General features: G+C 33.9%; 1 protein-coding gene across 1 annotated transcript; it reads left to right on the plus strand.

The window, feature by feature from the left end:
* Positions 1-16,185: 16,185 nt before the first annotated feature.
* Positions 16,186-21,013, plus strand: LOC129802564 (cuticle protein 19.8-like). Its single transcript, XM_055848492.1, has 2 exons — positions 16,186-16,420; positions 20,134-21,013. The coding sequence occupies exons 1-2, from the start codon at positions 16,295-16,297 to the stop codon at positions 20,812-20,814; spliced, it is 807 nt and encodes a 268-aa protein (XP_055704467.1). The 5' UTR covers positions 16,186-16,294; the 3' UTR covers positions 20,815-21,013.

Consider the following 21,013-nt stretch of genomic DNA (forward strand, 5'->3'; position numbering starts at 1 on the left):
CCATAGGGAAGTATGAGGTCGAATTTTATATAATTGTATAATTGGGATAAGAGGAGCATGGGAAACTACGCGTTCAGAAGTGATTTTTCGAAGTTACAGGGTCATTCGAAATTCTTTTCGGAAATGAGAAGATTAAGTGATAATTCGTGGATCTGCCGCATGGGGGCGCGAAAGAAAATTGCAGTGTCCCAGCTAACCCCGTCGCTAGTATCAGCAATTGGTCTGTTTGGTATTATTAAAAAATATTGCAAATAATTATTACAGGAAAAAAAAACGATGAACTCTTATCATTGACAAGTAGTTCGGAAATTTCAAAAAAAAAAATTTCGAAAAGTGAAAAAAAGGACAACCTAACTTCTTGATAGGTCCGCAAGTATTGATGGCAGATTTCATGAAATTTCACCGTAGTCTCCATCTACAATAGGCGGAAAAACGTGAAATTTCATGAAACGCAAGGTAGCTGAAGTACTTTCTGTTCGAATTTCGAATACCGAAGTGCTTGAATGTCAATATGTGTCGGTGTTCACTTTATTGTGAGGAAAAAGACAAAACAACGACGAGGAACCAGGAGGGAAATTCTGTAACGCTCTTGCAATGCCATATGACAAATTGGGTTCGAATCTTAGGAGAGCTTTTTCGAAAATGCGATTCTGTAGCCGTGACATTGCCATTTCAGCTCACGTGGCATTGTCAGAAGTCACATATTTGAGATTTCTGGCAATTCAAATGACACTGAATTTTGTTAAACAAATCAACTAAGACGTACTGTATTTTCATAAAATTATCAAGGGATTTCATTAAAAAATCAATGAATTGCCTTTTCGAACTCATATGATATGACAAAAAAAGCTCGATTGGCATTGTCACGTTTCGAACTCACGCGTAACAATGTCACGAAAATTACAGAATTCCGCTACAGGCCTCTCGCACTAACCTCCTCCAGTCCTAGAAGCTCTCCGTTAGCCGTCTCCGAAACGTAGCATAGGTCGCTGTCCAAAAGACCGCCCTATCAGGGTGCATCTAAACGGAAGGATTTTATTTCGAAACCGGCATTTTGACATAAAAGCCCCCCACTGAGCTTTAGACCGGTGCATTTTTGCTTATCTTTCGGTGCTTAAAATCTCCCTCTTCGAAAGCTCCATTTGTTTTTATGTTCGAATATTTTGACATTTCCAGCGGTTTTAAATAATTTTTTTTTGTTTTTCAAGAGATGTTTCTCTCGTGAACTATTTTCAAAGATAGAGTCGAAAAGCAGAAGAAATAAGGACACGGTATCGATCACTCTTCTGAATGTATCGTTTTAATTTTCATTAGAATATGGTCGAATTGTTAAATAGACATCCTTGTGTATGTGTAGTTATGGAATTTGTCAGCTGAAAAGTGATATTCAACTAACTTCTAGGAACTTAGAGATTCTTACGTACAAGAATAAAGTTGATTTCTAGAAAAATAAAAACTTACGATTATTCTTTTAATTTAGCAAAAATATTGGCATAAAATCCTGCAGTAGGACGGTTTTGATATAGAGAATCATTGGCTCCGTTCAGTAATAACCTTTTGAAGAGACAAAGCCACTCCAAAGCCAAGCAAAACCCATTCGAAAATCTACCGGAAGCCTAAAGTGCAAGTTCACGTACTCGCCGCTTTAGCGCTGATTGTTCTGCCATTTCGTATTTCGATATATTCTTGACACTTCAATCGTCAACAATGTCAACAACAGTGTGCAAAGTTTGATGCAAAAAGTGAATTTTTGCGTAGTTTTGTGGAACTTCAGTACGGCAGAACGTCTTAATTGCACTTTCACTCAAAGAGATGTCCTTTTTAGGAACTTGCTCATTTTTGTGTAACTCGTCGGTTTAAAGTTTAAACGTTCGAACTTCCAACAGGTTTTTAGGTAAGTTCTTTCTGATATACCTTCGAATCGGTAAAGGAAAAACCTCTACGGGAGAGAGCTCTCTAATCGGGAAGGTTATTACTGAACGAGAGGATTCCGTAGATAAGTACATCTTGAAAAATTCGAAAATCTATTTGAAGATCCAAAAAAGAGACTTTCTTACTTCTTAATACTTTCGCAAGGTGGCTGAGATACATCCTGTTTGAATTTCGAAGTGCTCAAGTGTCAAAATGTGACAGTCTTCCCATTATTGTGAGGAATAAAATAGAACAACGACGTTTACTGTTCTTGCCCCAGTATTTAATCACTTCATAATCACTGAGTTTGTCAGATTTTTAGTGTGGTATTTGATAAATTTTCGAAATTGAAATTTCCAAATTCGAAATTGAATTTGGATTATTCGAACATCAACGACTTTTTGTGCAAATAGAGTTCCATTTACCTTTTATCCAAGACACTATTGGAGAATCAAAATCTATTTGTGTTTACAGCCAGTAGAGTCTTTCAAACCTCAATCTTTCAAATTCGAACGACGGTTGAATACAAAATGTCAGTTGTGGGGTTATGTTAAAAAATTCGTGTTGTGAATGATAGAAAATCATTTTTCTGTGTTGCTTCCTGAATACTTACATACATTATGAGCGAGTAAAATGAAGAGGAAGTCCGCCAATACAAAGATATGTGAGAAACTACGGGCATTTGTTTCAAAGTACAATTTAATCTCACATAAATTTCGTTAGTTTTGAAAATATCGTTCGAATTTGGGAGGTGAGAAATGTCAAAAATACTTCCCGAACCCTCGAATTTAGGAGACGCTACTGTATGATGTAGGTACCCAGCAACGAAAGTTCCCTGTTTGAACATCGTTCAGCAAACGCGTTCGGAACAGGGTTCGGTCCAATGTAAATCTTTACGGGCTGGGAAAAAGCGAACGCGGTTGAAGCAATAGTTCTCTTTGATAGCCACCACTTTCTGAACATTGGGAGGCCGCCACCGTAGCGGCATGTCGAACAGAGAACTCTATCGTTGCTGGGTAGTATCCATGTTTTCGAACACTACACTTTTGTTAAGTGTGTCGCAAAACTAATTCGAAATTTTGACATTTTTTCAAGGAAAGTATGGGTAAGTAATCCCTCAAAAGTCTAAAATCCAGAATCATTACATTCAGTAATTAACCTTTCCGATTTGAGAGCTCTTTCTGGTTGAGGTTTATACTTTACCGATTTGAAGGTATATCAGAAAGAACTTACCTAAGAACCTGTTGGAACGTTGGAAGTTCGAAAATTCAAAACCGACAAGTTGCAAAATAATGAATTAATTCACGAAAAGAACATTTATTTCAATGGAATTGAAATTGAAGCTTCTGCCATCTTGAAATTTCAGAAAACTGCACAAAAAGTCGCTTCTTACAGAAAATGTATACGGATTGTTGTTGACGGTGTTGTCAATTGAAGTGTCAAGACTACCGAAAATTCGAAATGGATGAACAGGATGCCTGGGTGAACAGGATGCACTTTAGACTTCCGGTCAATTTTCGAAAAGGTTTGGCTTGACTTTGGAGTGGCTTTGTCTCTTTGAAACGGAGCCAATGTGAATGAGTAACCCAAGTAACCCTTTTGCATTTTCCTATCTCTGAATCAGCGCGTAAGCGGCGAATACACGAACTACTATTCGATGTCCTCCGTTGGATTTTCGAACAACGAGGTAATTCCGAAAAGCCACTTCTGACCGCGAAGTTAGTGAGAAAAAATCCTTGCAAAGAGGATAAACCTAAAAAAAGCTAATTTCTAAGAAGTTGTCAATAGAATTTAGTCTTGAGAAGGTGAGAAAAAACACTACTAAAATAAAAACGAGTGTAATCAACTGTTAACTCTAAAATACTAAATTGAATCATAAGTAAAAAAAATGCAAAAAGAAGAAAAATTGAGAAGAAAAAATAATATTTAAATAAATAATTATAATTGTGGCTAATATAGAGACAAAGAAAAAAAGAGATCAACAGGAAAAAGAGAAAAAAATATACATAGGAAAAACAATTTGAGGCTCTATCTGCCAGTGAATCGCGTGAAATAAAATTGATATAAATTGAGAAGTTTATTGTAAAAAAAAACTATTAAAAAAAAAACTTCAGAAGTGTGAAAGATATCCAAAAGACAGAGACAGATAGGAGAACAAAATGTGGAAGTAAATTGCATCAGAAACCAGTTAAGATATGGAGAGATATTGAAAGTAGATTTTACAAAAATAATTTACAAAAAAAAAATCACGAGATTAAGTGAGAAAAAAAACGAATAATTTACACGAGAATTTAGCTGTTTCTTTGTAATTTACTTCTCTTACATTCTTAACACTTTGTTTTTATCCTATAATTCCTTTTTTCTCTTTAATTAATTTAAGATAAAACCACAATTTGATAAATAATACTGGTGACAGTGAAAAAGAAGCAGTGCAAAAGAAGATGAAACAATGAGGAAGAGATTTCTCGCGTGTTTCAATGTGTTCACGAATCTCGTAGAGCGTGCTTCTTAATAAATTCTTCTCCCTTCATATTTATTGTATACGCCACAGAACTTTTTGTCGTTACTTTTTTTTAAAAAAAAATGAAAAAAAGAATATTTTTTTCGAAAAAATATAGAAATCAGTATAAAAAAGTGCTTGAAGGAAGAAGAAAAGAGATAAAAAGTTGACAGTTTTTTTTTGTGTTCGTAAGAAGACAAAGAGTGAGAAAATATTTCTTCTTTTTTTGCATAAAAGAAAATTATTTGAAAGAGATATAAAAATGATGTTATATTTCTTTTCTTCCTCTCTCTATCTCAAAATGTAGAAGAAATAATGAACAAAAAGAAACTGTTAGATAAATCAAAAATATTTCTTCCAATAAAAAAAATCACCTTTAAATTTATAAATAAAATGCAAGAATTTGCGAAAGCAAGAAAAAAAAATGTTTGAAAAAAAAAACAGGTAATACAAAAAAATGAGATAGAGAAAGAAATAAACATTATAATTTAATACATTGAAAGAACATGAAGAATTTAAACTAGATTTTTCATTTGGTTAAAAAGTCAGCAGCGTAAGCAAATGGCAGGAAAAGCCAAGAAAGATCAGCGTCAAAAACTGGAAAGGTATTGAACGTGGGGAGAGGCATTCTTTGGGATTCAAGGAGGTTCTCTGCTGTTTGTGAGAGTGACTTTTTAAAATTCTATTCATGCATTTTCATCGTAAATCAGTATCTTGCAAAACATAATTTACAATGCAGAATTCTTTTTTCTCAACCTCATTAAGCTTATCAATTAAAGTGGTCATAAGGAGAATAAATAACGTATAATGCACCCACTTTGGAATTGCTTGGAGACAAGGGGAAGGCAGAGCTTAAAAGCATTTGCGTAAGTACTGAGAAACGCATAAGATTTCAGGTTTGTTCTACAGGAAATCATTTCCAGTGCAACTTTCTGCTCTGGAGCTTTTTTTTCCTAATTTTTGTAAATCTAAAAGATAAAGGTAAAGGAAATTTATGCCAAGGACCTCTAATCCCTGATCCAAAATTCTCAGTACATGATAGTTCATGCTGATGCCTTATTGAAAATTTTATCGGTTAAACATTCTTCAGGATCATCCTTCACTGAGAAAAAAAGAGGGTGCGATTAACTTTTTTTCCTCGTAACTTTAACACTTTCTAGGTGTAAAAATATATCAACATTTTTTAATGTTGATTTTACAACTTTTTAAGGGTAAAATTAACATGAAATAGGGTTACTTTAACCCCTAATATACCTAAAAAGCATAATATTTACACCGATTTCGGATCAATACTTCAGGGTAAAATTAACATTTCCGCAATGTTATTTTAACTTTTTCGGATTTCTCTCAGGCTTAAGGATTCATAGAGAATCTGCTTTTACTAATTGAGATAATTGCCGAAGCTTTCAACTAAGGAAAGGAAGCCCGGCGAAAAATTGGTTTATGTTCACATTGTTCCCTAAGAAGATATCCAGAAATTGTTCAAAAATCAGGCTAGAGCCAACATTATCGGACAATTTTAAGGACAAGATAAGAATGTTTATATTTTCATTTATTTTTTTCAGCAAAAAGTTCTTTAGAAACACAAAATAGAATATCCAAAGATTGTATATTGCATATTTTGATATAATAAACTACTCTCAATTTTCCAGAAAAACGCGTAGAATTTTCCGGGTCATATATGACCCTATTGTCGGCAAGGGAAAAGTTTATGAAAATGTTTTCGTGTAAAAGTGTGACGCGAAAGAGTTAACTCTTTCGCGTCATTAGGGTCATATATGACCCGGGGAAAATTTTTTTTTTGACTATTTGCATTAATTGAAATCTATCTGTTTGTGCACGACATCATAAAAGAAGGATGTAAGATTCTTGGCTAATTTTCTCAAAACTCCAGATATTCAGGAAAAGAAAATATTTGAGATCAAAAATCACTAGTTTCGAACTTTGTGAAATGACTTTTCTTTTTCAACATTTTTTATGTTCATTTATTTTTTTCAGCAAAAAGTTCTTTAGAAACACAAAATAGAATATCCAAAGATTGTATATTGCATATTTTGATATAATAAACTACTCTCAATTTTCCAGAAAAGCGCGTAGAATTTTCCGGGTCATATATGACCCTATTGTCAGCAAGGGAAAAGTTTATGAAAGTGTTTTCGTGTAAAAGTGTGACGCGAAAAAGTTAATGGATGAGAAGCAACTGGAAGAATATTTCATAATTCTAACTCATCCTAATAGAACGTTCAAGAAGAGAGAGAAAGGTCTAACAAAAATTAAAACATAAAAGGCTAAGGGGAAATGGGGCATCTTTCTGAATTGGGGCACTTTTAAAATGAGTTTTCTGTTATTTTTAAAAATAACTGGATCTCTCCATAAGTTCCACAAACCGATTGTCAAGGTAAATTACATTATTATAACGCTCGGTTTGTGTTTAACTCTTTAAGGACGAAAGGATCAAAAATTGGGGGTCAGACAAAATCACTTTTTCTGCCTTCTTAGACCAAGGCACAACTAAAGAGGGCCATAGGATTTTTTTTGGGACACCGGTGTCCCTGTCGTTCTTAAAAGCTTAAAAAAAAGGGTGACAAAGCGTCCCAGGCGTTGCGAAATGCTTGCTATACCTCAAAAATCCTTTAGCATCATTTACCGTTTACCGGTTTTTCGATCGATTTAAATCGACTCATAAATCGCTTAAAATATCTCACAAAATTGTTTTATGAGTTAAAAAAAATAGAGGATTCTCCGCTGAAAATTACATACAGTGCTGTCTCGCTATATGCACAGTTTGGGTACTTTTTTGACAGTTCTCTCTCTGAATATGCACAACTTTTTTTGAAATTCCCAACGGTTTTTTTCTTTCTTTTAAAACATTATTATTTTTTTAATGTTCTAGAATTCCCCGTGTTATTTAAACTATAATATGAGACAGAAAAAATAAAATTAAGATAATTAAAAACGAGAAAAATTAGTTACCAAGAAAATAATTTTCTTTATTACTTTGTCAAAATATAAACAAATTGATTTTGAATGCAACCGACACAAAAGCTGTGCATATAGAGAGTGTGCATATAAAGAGACAGAACTGTATAAGGTCATAACCGGTTCACAATCTGTTTGAACTGATTGCTCAACGTACTTAGGAGTTATATAATTAAATTTTGGATCAAAATTTGTTATCGGTTATGAACCGGTTCGTAACCAATTGGAATCAGTTTAGGACTTGTGAGTAATTCTAAGACCTTTCCAACGAGTCCAAACATAATAACACTTGCTTGAAAAATCCGCTCTCTATAGCCTTTTAAACCTTTGACCTTGAAAGATACGTATAGAAATGATTCAACGGGTTTTTCGTATAAGGACGAAATGTCTGCCTGGGTAATCTCTACCACATATCAAAAAATGAAGAAAAAAATGTATACGACGTGTTTTCGAGCAGTCCCCAAAACAACATGGCTTTGGATGGGAAGGGGAGGAGTGGGGAGAAAATAACGGGGATGTTCAGGATTCCAAGATCGATTTATGGAAAAAGAACTTCTAAAAGATTTTTTAAAATACTTTGGGGTAGCGTTTAATCAATTTTTCTTAAAAAAGAACACAAAATTTTGTCTTTAGGGAATCAACCAAAGTTTTTACATCGACTAAAATAATCAATATCGGAACAGTAGACTCTCGGTAAATCGGCTATTTTTCAATCGGGCACAAAATGATGTTGACAATTTTCACGTTTGATTTTAAAGCAAATTTGTTCAAATTCGCTGTAGTTCTTCCTAATTTATCGTGATTCTTTATAATTGAGCGCTTTTTGTGGAATTTACAAAGGTTTTAACGCCCAAATCTATCGATAAACCGGATGACATTTCGCCCCAAATGCCCATTTGAGAGAGAGTCTACTGTACTGAATAACTTATCATTATTATTATTATCTTTATTGTCAACGGGACTTCAATGGAATCTCTCGATAATTTGGATGACATTTTGTTTCATATGCCCGATTGAGAGAGAGTCTACTGTACAGAAAAAAACTTATGAGATTAAAAAAAAAGTAGTTTTATTAAATTTCCTGGGATTTTCTTCAAGGAAAATTCTTCCTGGTTGTTTTTCTTGTCTAGCAAGCTTTTAGCCTACAAAATATGTCAAGTTTATTAGGATTGGTTTAAAATTAGATTTTCAAACATTAGAACAGAATATTTTTCACAATTTTTCATTCGTATTTTAAATTAATTTCCTTACCAAAAAAAACATTAGAAAATGTTTCTAAAGAATTTGTTGTGAATATTGTGAAACTACAAAAAATTTAGTGATCAGGAGATGTAGAAATGGATTGATAGTGAATTTTAAAGAAGAAAAAATCTTGTAGAAACCATTCAAAATTTTAAAGGAAAATTAAACTAATATCCATTTTCCTTTAAAAAAAAAACAGTATAAAGTTAATGTTTTGAAAAACTGACGAAAACAATTAATGAGCTATCCAAATCACTTAATTTATCAGAATGAATAAAATAGGATTTATGACAATGTTATTTAATAAAGTTCAAAGAGTCTTTTTGGTCTAATAACAGAATTTATTAAATGATTTCTTTTCTAAAGAAATATCCAGAAAAGTATTTTAATGTTTTTTCAAGAAGCTCGAAATCATAAAGATTAGATTAAACTTGAATGTTTTGCGATTACTTCAAGAAAATTCTAGGATCTTTAAGTTAGAAAAGTCCTCAAGTCCTCAAATAATGTTGAATTCAACCCCCTCTTACTAAAAAATCGCGTCTACGCCTTTTACCTAAATACGGAACATACAGGAATTAATCGTCCGGATTAGGCGATCCTTCGTCTCAGCACTGGCACAGAAAAATAATTCAGCCTCATCAGTGAAGAAAGAGATGATCAGAACGATCAGAACCCTAATAAATGGATTCTGGTATCCTGTGGCGTGAATGCTTGAAGGCGTTTAAGAAGAGTGCGCAAGGTATGGAAACCTTGCAAATCTCAGCTTCATGATCGGTATAACTAAAGCGGTCTTCAGACTAGGACTAGAGGTTTAGCCCAGTTCCCGAAGGTCTCAAAATCCTGAATTACAAGTAATTTCACTGCTTTTTGAGAACCTAATAGCTCACTTATCTTTAATAATGCAGTCCTAACTTAATTTTTCCAAATAATCGTAATTGATAAGAAATTAGACCAGTTAAGCCATATGGCTAAGCCTTAGGTCTAAAGCCCGTATAAGGGTATCATAGGAGATGACCCACAGATTCTTGACCTAAATATTGCCAAGCTCTGGACAAATTAAGATTAAAAATTCAATTTAAGGCTAAATAATAGAACATAATCGTAATTTCTTCGATTAACTTTACTGTCGTCGTAGGTCCTTGGTATGTTCAAAAGAGTTGTAGAGGATAAAATTATGTGTATTCTAGGCTAAAGATAGCTAGAACTAGATAATTAGGACCGGAGTTATAAATATTTGAATTTTATAAAACTTTTAGAATTCAAGGCATGACAAACGGATTACAGATTTGAAATCCTTGATTGATCCTCTAATCTAACAAGATTGAGCATTTTCGATTCAGACACCCACAACGTGTTGCACAGTGTTATATTAAAGATTGAGAACCTTTGCACTCATAATCTTTGGTTTGGTTTGGTTTGAAGACAGTCTAACGGCGTTATCACACTTGCACATTAAAATTTTAATGTGATTCATATTAATTGTCGCTTGTGAGCGTCCAAATATATTATTTGTGTCTTTGGATCACTTAATATTTGGGATTTTTCTATTTATTGATAAAAAAGTATGGACTTGGCCTGCAAAAATAAGTTTAAATTTTCCTAAAGCCTAAATATTTTTCACATTAAAAAATTAAAGAGAAAATCGCATTAATTTTTCGCATTAATGCTATAAATCAATTTATATCAAATTTTGCGGGCCAAGTCTACCTTTTTATCAACAAATAGATCAAATTTTGAATACAAAATGATTCAAACACACAAATTACACATTTGGACTCTCACCAGCGACAATTAATGTGAATCATATTAAAATTTTAATGTGCAAGTGTGATAATACAGTAATGGTAAGAATTTTTGAAGAGCCCTTAATAAAATATCTTTTTGCATATTTTATTTCTGCGCAATTAATATCCGAAACATTGCCGTGAAGGATTTTTATTTATTCTCTTTTCTGATTTGAATTCTGAGTGACAAGTAGTTTTCTTAGACTACATAAACAATTAGACTTTGTGATGACTTAAATTAAATTAATGTAAATAATTGAAGTTAAGACATATGTTTGATAGGGGCTCAAACCCTCTCTTTAGACTGTTTTTTTAAATTAAGAACATTCCATATCCAGTACTATTAGTACATTTTCATTGTCTGATGAAGTTAATAACGTTTAATCTGAAAGATACCTTATCTTATAATATGTTTAGTATCTATTTAATTTTCGCTTTATATTTATTTAATTAGAGATATTTGAACCCTTTTTCGGTTTCTGGTCATAATTAGGGCTGATGGGGGAACACAAAAAAAAGCTTAATAATAAAAGTATTTATAGACAATAGGCAAAATATTCTAATTAAATCGCGATTATGTAATGCTTATTGAAGTCAATTACTATTGTAGTTTACTACGGTATTTAGTCTTCTACAAACCAGTATCTTAAGATAATCCCAGCAAAATGCTAACCTACACGTTCTTACTCTTTTCTTCCAATCAATTTCAACAAAAGTCCGCCCAGTTGAAAGATTTTGCCACATTTGAGTGATCGTAATTACAGAGTTTAATCAATCTCAGCTTGACTTCTTGAAAAGTTTAATGGGTTTAATGAATTTTCGATGCTGGACCACTCCGGGCGTCATTTTTCTTTGCTCTACTCCCCCCTCAATGTTCAGTACTTGGCCGTGAAATTGCAGCAGAGGCAGCAGAGATGACATTCTGGCGCGTGTGGTGCGTCAATTGCGGTAATTGGGCGTCCAATGTAACAGCCGGGGAAATGATGAAGGAGACTGGCAACTTTGCAATTCAAAGAGACACTTAGAGATGTGGGCGATGGTAGACCTGGCCCAAGGTCGCCTAATAGATGATTTTGAAGCTGTGGCAACCACGCCAAGAATCCATCCAACTTTGTCACTATCTTGGCGCGAATGCTGGAGCCAAACTCAAGTCACACCGCACCGGAACAGAGTTGATCAACATTTAAAATTGTTTTAATATTACAAGCATTACAAGATTTGCAATTTGAAATTAAAGACGATTTTTTTTGGGATCTAAATAAAAACGAATGAAAATAAAATGTTAACAATACTAACCCTTAGTATTAAAATTAAAGGTTCGTTACTTCTAATTTAACTGTTTCGCGTCACATTTTTATTCAGCAGATGGATTCATGTAAAATTGAGTTTTTCCTAATGCTTTATGATCAAATATAATAGTTCTGAGAGAAAAAAATTTTCCATTGCGTGAAAACTCGGAAAACCCCGGGTTATATATGACCCTATTGTCCTCAAGGGAAGTGTACATGCCATTTTCAAAATCTATATCACGGGCTTTTTAAGAGTTTTTTTGCTTGAAGTTATTAATTTGGCCAAAACCATGGCAAACTGGATTGTCTTGATGAACACTGTCCTCTTTGTGTTCAAGGAATCTTCCTGGTAATCCCTTGAACAGTCACTGTCACAATATTTTGAGTGGTATTTGGCAAAAATAAACTTATCCACATATTTATTCACACACAATACAATTGCACAATATGAGACGCTTGCAGAATACTCTAAAATATTGCAAAATATGTTATAATTCATCAGATATAAGATGAAATGTCCAGGAGCAAGATGTCCCACTTGCATTTCACAAAGAAAAACAATGTCCCAACTACATTTCGCTATAGGTTTGGGACGAAAACACTGTTACCCTTGGGGACAATAGGGTCATATATGACCCGGAAAATTCTACACGCTTTTCTGGAAAATTGAGAGTAGTTTATTATATCAAAATATGCAATATAAAATCTTTGGATATTCTATTTTGTGTTTCTAAAGAACTTTTTGCTGAAAAAAATAAATTAATATAAAAAATTTTGAAAAAGAAAAGTCATTTCACAAAGTTCGAGATTAGTGATTTTTGATCTCAACTATTTTCTTTCCCTGAATATCTGGAGTCTTGAGAAAATGAGCCAAGAATCTTACATCCTTCTATTATGATGTCGTGCACTAATAGATAGATTTCAATTAATGTAAATAGTAAAAAGAAATTGTTTTTCCCCCGGGTCATATATGACCCTAATGACGCGAAAGAGTTAACTATCGTGATGATCTAGATTTTTCTTCTTGTTTTTCTTTTTCTTCTAATTCATGGTCTTCTTTTTGGCTGTCTTGGATATGTTTTAGATAAGAAATTGTCATTGATGATAATTCAAGCATTCTAAATAAAACCTTACACGTTTGTTTTGTTTTTATAGTAACAAATCTGGTCAAAATCAAAGAATTTTTTCTTATTATTTTTTTTGATGAAAGGAATAGGACTATTAATACTTCATAAAATTTTAGGAAGTATTCCCTGATATAGGGATATCTGATATATGATCCCTGATATATAGGGATGTCTTTCAGCCTTCGGACTGGTTTCAAACACTTCATATTTTTCCCATATTCCTTTATTGAATCTGACCTATGGAAATATATTTTAAGTCAGACATTTCCTAAAAAAAATAGGTCAGATTAATTAACCCTTTAATGACGAGACACTTTTTACGGACTGAAAATCAACAATAAAAATTAAACTGAGAAACATAATCAATGATAAGTCTTACATACCTTGGAAAGTCCAACAGAATCTGATTTGGTGTATTTTGTGCTTCTATGAACGATAGGGAGACAAAAATAGCCCAAAAATTTAAGTAATTTTTCTGACAATACCAATGAATAATATTTTTCGCTTTAATGAAAAATATTACGTATGAGTATTGTAGTTTTTATTGCCAAAAGGGTTTTGCTTAAAAAAAATTGGAAGTATAAAAAATATATAAAATCAATTATGAATTTGAGAATTTAAAAATTCGCCATTTTTGACCTCAAATATTTACTAGGGTAAATTAAGCTAATTCAAAACCTGCTCCAAATGGAAATTTTTCTCTATTCCAAATGAAAACGTCATTGTTTTCATGATAAATACAGTACTAAATTATTATATTTATATATTTTCTATACCACAGTTTCATTATTTAGTTAATTTTGCCCCAAATAAAGCGAAAATCCATTCATATTCACAAATTTTAATTTGTTAGTTTCTCAGAAAAATTAAAAGTATACCTTTTCACCATGAATTTTTCATCGAATTTTCCAATGAAAAACAGAATGAGGTGACTGTTGTATATTTGTTTTGTTTAATATTTATGTCATATTTCTAGCTACTTTTAGTTAAATTAAGTGCTAATCTTTATTGTTAACGGTACGTGAAGTTTTCAAATGAAATAATTACCTTATTTCGTGAACAAAAAGGGTTTTTCTGAAGTGTCTGCAAATGTTTTCTCAATGATGAACTGGCGCAAATGATTTTAGAGAGGTGTCTCCGGTGATTGCCAGTGAAAAGTTAGTCACCCTAAGATGAAAATACTTTTTTGGTTTTTCCAAAGCTTTCGATCCTGATGTGGATCTTCTTCAGTGGCTGGAAGGGCATTAAATTATTTATTTGCAACGAATTTCTTTTTGACATTGTCTAAAGGTCGTTTTTTGGACAATTTTTAAAAACTCACTCAACTAAATTGTGATTTCAGAGTCTTTCTCAGGGATCGTGTGGTTCATGGGGTTCCAGATCATCACCAGCAGGACGTCAATGTGGTGCGGCTTTTTTTCGAGAACTTTTCTTACTATTTTTAACTTTCTTGGTGTTTTTTTTTTCGTGAAAAACTAACTTTTTAAGAGGCGGTTGGTCTTTGTCTTTGTCTCTAACTGAATTCTGGTTTCTCTTCTCTTTCTTTTAAATTTGCGCCAACCAAAAAACCAAAAAAGTGTTTTCATCTTAGGGTGACTAACTTTGTCTGTAAATGCTTCAATACACACAGAAAAATGGAAAATTTTTAAAGAGAAACACCCAGGAATTTAATTTCAAATCCCATCCAATGAATGCCAATGCCCTAATTCTAAATCCTTTGATCATTTAGTTTTAGTTGCAAATCTGTAGACATTTTTCATTTTTCAGCTAATGCTGAACTTAAGTTCCCGATCTCTTAATTTGAAAAAGCTAGGGATTCTAGCTCATTTTTTCGCTCAGAGCTTCTAAACTTAAACGCCTCGGGGATTCACGTCCAATTTAAGTTCCCATGATCTTATATTTTCTTAAATTTAGAGTCAAAATTTGTCTGTGTGTAGGAAACCCCGGAAATATGATATTTTGGTGAGATTTTCTTATTGTTTTAGATGGGAAAGGAGAAAAGACCAGGAATAAGTACAAATCCTGCACTCAAGAGCAACTCAACAAGGTTTTGGAAGTCTTTCGTCGTGGTTTCACTTACACTCTTTGTCTCCAATTAGAAACTTTCCCTTGTCTCCATTTGGATTAATTTGTTTCCACTAGAAGCATTTTACACTTGTGTGTTTTCTTGTATTTAAGAAGTTTTCAAATTATATCTAAGGAATTTTCACTAAAAAGTAACATTTTAGAAGAGTCAAGGAGCATATTTATGTAATTTTCCTCAGAAAAAAAATTGAACTTAAAGTGTTGAATCTTCTGTCAAGTTAAATCGTCTGCACTGTAAAAAATTTTGGCAGATATTTGTTCCAAAAATTAGCTCGTCTACGGACATCCAAATTTTTGGGACAAATTAGTATCTATTTTGGACAAATTTGTATAAATTTTGGATTAAAATGTCTTCTTCAGATACAATTTTGTTCCAAAAAAAATTGTTCTAAAGTGAATTTGTTCCAATATTTCGGTCAGTGGCCGAAAGTTTTTACCGTGTGGAAATGGTTTTGAATTAGGGCATTTACCCTTCTTCCCTTATTCCTTCTACCTTACACTTTACAATTATGTACAGACATAAGAAAAAATATCTTTAGGTATTCAGGAAAAATTATTTTCTTTATGGGACACCGGTGTTCCAATCGTCCTTAAAGGATAAAAGGAATATGGGAAAAATATGAAATGTTCGAAGCCAGAAAGTGTGCGAAACCTGTAAGACTTCCCCTAAAATAAAAAGAAAATATATATTTTTTAAATTCATAATGCAATCTTTCGTGATTTAACTACTCGACAATCAACTCTGGGCGAGGAAGTTTATGAGGAATAATCCGCGGGGCGCGATGGATTTAGGCGGGAGGTGAGTGCGCGATCCAATTTATTGTCGTTCGATACCAAAAATTACTCTACGGATGGAACAATTGTTGGTAAGAGAGTGTCTTTGGGATGCTGTGTGACCTTGAGGGATGGCGTCTTGCGGTCCGCGTGCAGAGATCACTGCCATCCACAAGCATTGTTTGCCGATCAATTCTCTTCGGCGTGTCCAAACACTATTGGGTGCCGTGTCAATTGGAAGCGGGAAGCGCGCCATTGTGAGCGGTGCTTGGCAGTATGGTGTCTCAAAGGGCGAGGTCACCTGGCTGATTTCTCGTTCTACATTTTTAACGACATCGCCATCCTTCTCGCGGATCACGAGGAGATTACCATACGCTCGAGAGCACGTAATCGCGCGTAGAAGAAGTTGTCGCCAAAAGTTGTGCATCTGGATTGGAGACAAGAGAGGCCTCAGCAGTGGCGGTGGCATCTATAAAAGACGCCCGGTTGCTGATGGTTGGCACAGTCATCTCTTAGTTCTCACTGTTGCGAGTTCTGGTCCGGTGTCCAGCAAGCGCTCCAAGTGTCTCTCTTTGTTCTCACACGTGAAAGAAATTTAAAAAAATGAAAGTGTTCGTTGTGTTGTCCGCCCTCGTGGCTTTCGCTGCTGCTGCCCCATCAGGCGCTGCCATCCTTGCCGCCCCCGCATTGTACGCTGCCGCCCCCCTCGTCAGTCAATACCACTCACAGGTACACCCCCTCACCCATTTCTTGAGCCCAATTCCCTGGGCAGGAAAAATCAAGTGAAATTTTGCAATCCTATTTGGTGATTTTGAAGTGTAACGGCCGAAATGGAGGCGCCTGGTGCTTTCACTCAAATTTTATTCTATTCTTTGCAAAAAGTGTTTTGAAAGCAGCAAAATCTAAATCTAATTTCATCTTGTGATATATTATTAACAGAAATAAGGAAATTCCGTGTTGAGTGAATTGGAAAGTACGGAAATACTCTTTTCGAAGGGGATTTATATTGCGGAATTATTTTATTACTCAATGAAACGATTGATACAAAATTAGAATTCACCCACTTCTAAATACTTACCAGTCCGTAGTATTATTTTTAGCATGACCAAATAAGAACGAGTACCACTCATGATGATGATGAATGTGAAAATCCCACAAGAAGTTGAGAATTTGGCCTTTAGATTCAATTGAATTCCTTTAAAGGTCGTCAATTCTAACCCAATTGATTGATTTCACATAAACAATGCTAAAAACACTTAATCTTTTAGAAATGACGCAATTCGAGAGATTAAAAAATTTAAAATTAAGTCGTTGGTTTTATAAAATTGTTTCTTGTTTGATTAATTGGTTAATTAGATAAGCTTAACCCTTTAAGGACGATTGGAACACCGGTGTCCCATAAAGAAAATGATTTTTCCTGACTACCTAAAGTTATGTTTTTCTTATGTCTATACATAATTGTAAAGTAGAAGGTTAAAGGAATCTAGAATATTTTTTGCAAGTCTCTAGCTATTTGCTATATAGTAAATATTTAAGCTCAAAAATGGCGAATTTTTAAATTCCCAAATTCATAACTGATTTTATTTATTTTTCATACTTCGAATTTTTTTTAAGCAAACCCCTTTTGGCAATAAAAACTACAATACTCATACGTAATATTTTTCATTAAAGCGAAAAATATTATTCATTGGTATTGTCAGAAAAAATACTTAAATTTCTGGGCTATTTTTGTCCCTATCGTTCATAGAGGCACAAAATACACCAAATCAGATTCTGTTGCACTTTCCAAGGTTAGATGTAAAACTTATCATTGATTATGCTTCCCAGTTTAATTTTTATTGTTGATTTTCAGTCCGTAAAAAGTGTCTCGTCGTTAAAGGGTTAAGGTTATGTTGAACTTAACCTAAAAAATATTAAATGTTTTGTATAGCTGGAATTTATTTTTTAATTTTTTAATTAGTAATTCAATCACCACAAGAAACTGCTTAAAAGGTTTTTAAATTTCAAATGTATCAAGTTCATACATGTAACCTCATACACGTAACAGATCTCAATTAATTTTTTCTAGAGTATTTTTCTTTTCTTCAGAAAATATATTGTAGATCTTAAAATTTTAGGAGAGAATTGCATTTTACATTAAATTTACAGAATTTATTGTCACGAGAAAAACTTGTTTTTAAAAATTTTATTATACATAACCTTAAATTTTAAACAAAATTTGCAAATGCAAAAATTATGTCCAATATATGAAACTATTTTTAATTCCAATTTAAATAAATAATATTAGTTAATAAAGTCAGTCCCTATATTGATAAAGGATATCTCCCGTGTTCGCAAGTGAAAAAAGTTACATATTGTCATAAGAGGAACACACTTTTTTGTGTCTTGCCCAGAGCTTTCGGTCCCAAAATGGACCTTCTTCACTGAACGTCTTTTCACGGTTCTTCTCAGAAATCGGTCTAATTTTGTTGGTCAGTTTCAATTAAAATACAATTTAAAGAACGTTTTTAATAAAACGGATTGTTGTACTTTGGAAAAGTTCAATTGCAAAATGAGTTACAGTAGACTCTTACTCAATCGGCTCTTTTTAAACCGGGCGACAAATTTTGTTGACAATATTTTCACATTTAATTATGAATCTAATTTGCTCAAGTTCGCTGTAGTTCTTCCTATTTTATCGTGATTCTTTATAATTGAGCGCTTTTTGTGGAATTTACAAAGGCTTTGACGCCCTAATCTATCGATAAACCGGATGACATTTCGCCCCAAATGCCCATTTGAGAGAGAATCTACTGTATTCTGTATTACAAATGAAATAGATTATTTCCATCTTGTTTCCTTTTCTGGATTAAGTTTCATGCATTCGATCATTAATTTATGAATTCATAACCTCAACATTTTTTTGGGGTTATGTCTTCTCAAATTGCGCAGGTTTTATACAAGAAATTAACCCAAACGATCAAGTCTTCCAAATTGTCAATAATAACCTAAAAAACATATTAAAAACCTCTATTTTCTAAACCATTGTATCGTTTTTAAGGTCAATTTTACAAACAAGATTAATTTTCCAAGTTTTCGTATATAAAAATAAATATTCAAGGATACAGTTTTATTCGAACTGGACCTTTAAAATTAATTGCAAAATTTGTAAAGAGAAATAAGATAAGTGTATAAAATTTGTGGTAGTCTGGCTAGTTTCACTCGTAGTAGTGGATTTTAAGTGTGTTGTAGTCCGTTTCCGTTATTTATTGATTATTTATTTTTTAAGTTATTGACAGTTTGATCCTTTTTAGGTTTTTTATTGGACAGGATATCGGTCAAAATAGGCCTAAGGCTTAAGACCTGAGCAAAGGGATTTAAGGAAAAAATAACAATTTTATTCATTTAGAATTCCAATAACTTTTAGATCACTTAGGAAAGGTTTTGAATATTTAAGGTTAGATATAACGTAATACAGCTTATTGGCTGAATAAATGAACAAAACGTAACATAAAGCTATTAGTCCTTGGATTTGGTTTTAAGCATTTTGAAATTACTAGAAATCTGTGATATTGTAAGGCCTAGTTTTAAAGTTACTCAAACAAATTTTTGGTTACGTATCATAACATAAATAATAGCCGTACTCACTATGGCGCTGTTATCTTGTAATATCGTTATCTCGTTATGTTCTCGTAATGTATTTTATAAATGAAAAATTATAACAAGATAACAGATTACGGAGATTACGAGATAACAACGCCATAGTGAGTACGGCTAATATTTCGATATTAAGTTTTTAAGATTAAAACTTCTTACTTACTTTTTCAAAGATTTTCCTCGAAACCCACTTATAGTAAGATGGGGTAACTGGATCGTTTTCCGTAGAGTGCTACTTAAACGCTTATTTCTGGACTAATAAATTCTTTTTTACTTCTTCTAAATCCATAGAATTATTCATTGTTTCATTCAGAAACATAATATAAAAAATATCAAAAATATTAAAGAAAATTTATAAAATAATGATAATATTGAAATAAGTCACCATGCACTAACTGGGTCGCCTTTTCGCGAATTCACTTTTAATTAAACCTTTGGATTTTAAATGCTTTTTTCACAAGGAAAAAAACAATAAATGTTTTTAATCAACCAACTGTCATTAGCGAAAATATCACTGTTAGAAAATTTTTAGAAGAACCCAGCTGGCACAAGATTGAAATGAGTCGATTACACTCACTTATTTAATGGACAAAAATATTATTTTTGCTTTTTCTCAAACTTAAATAGTTATATTATGTTACTGTAGTGACTATATTACGGAAATAAAAATAAAAATATTATTTTAAGTGGATTAGTCATAATGATCCACATAGCGAAGCGCCCGGATTAGCACACTTGACTATATACTCAAATGCTTAATGTAATCATCCTGAGAAAACTACAACGAATTTTATCTTTCTGTTTAGGATGAATTGGGACAATACTCATATGGCTACAGCGGTGGCCCATCTGCCAAGACTGAGACCAAGACCTTCGATGGAATCACCCGCGGTGCCTACAGCTACATCGATGCCAATGGTCAGCTCCAGTCCGTTGAATACACAGCCGATCCTCTGAACGGTTTCCGTGCCGCTGCTACCAACCTTCCAGTTGCCCCTGTTGACACAAACGTCGCCCCCGAACCCGTCAAGGACACCCCCGAAGTTGTGGCTGCACGTGCTCAACACCTGGCTGCCATTGACGAAGCCAAGATCAAGAGCGCCGAACTGCCCGTTGTGGAAACCAAAATCCTCAAGGAGGCCGAACCCATTGCCCCTGTGACCCGCCTTGCCACCCCCATTGCCCCAATTGCCCCACTGGCTGCCCCTCTGGCCGCTCCAGTTGCCCCTCTGTACCTGAGGGCATCTGAAACCATCCCAGCTCGCTTCGGCTATGCCTATCAAGCCCCTGCCTACTACAACTACGCTGCTCCCTACAGCGCCTTCGCCTACTCTGCCTTCCCAAGCACCTACATTGCTCGCCCCTGGGCCATCCCAGCTGCTGTGGCACCCTTCGCCCCCATCCCAGCCGACACCCCTGAAGTCGCCAAGGCGAAAGAGGAACACTTTGCCGCCGTCGTGGAGGCCAAGTCGCGTGCCGCCCAGTAAATATATAACACACAATGACTGAATGCTGACCAAGGTTCCCCTATCCCGGAGTCCCAGAGTCAACGAATCTCTCCACAAATCTTCTTTCCGGCCACACAACTCACCAACATTGAGACAAAACAGAGAACATATTCGAAATTTTATGAGTTTATACTGCCAAGACGAATAAATATCCGTACAGTTTAATGTGTAGAGAAAA

The sequence above is a fragment of the Phlebotomus papatasi genome, chromosome 2 (assembly GCF_024763615.1).
Source record: "Phlebotomus papatasi isolate M1 chromosome 2, Ppap_2.1, whole genome shotgun sequence".
NCBI lineage: Eukaryota > Metazoa > Arthropoda > Insecta > Diptera > Psychodidae > Phlebotomus > Phlebotomus papatasi.

Coding starts and splice junctions, on each gene's coding strand:
- LOC129802564 (XM_055848492.1), top strand. CDS start 16,295: ATGAAAGTGTTCGTTGTGTTGTCCGCCCTCGTGGCTTTCGCTGCTGCT. Junction 16,421..20,133: donor TCAGTCAATACCACTCACAG/GTACACCCCCTC, acceptor CTTTCTGTTTAG/GATGAATTGGGACAATACTC.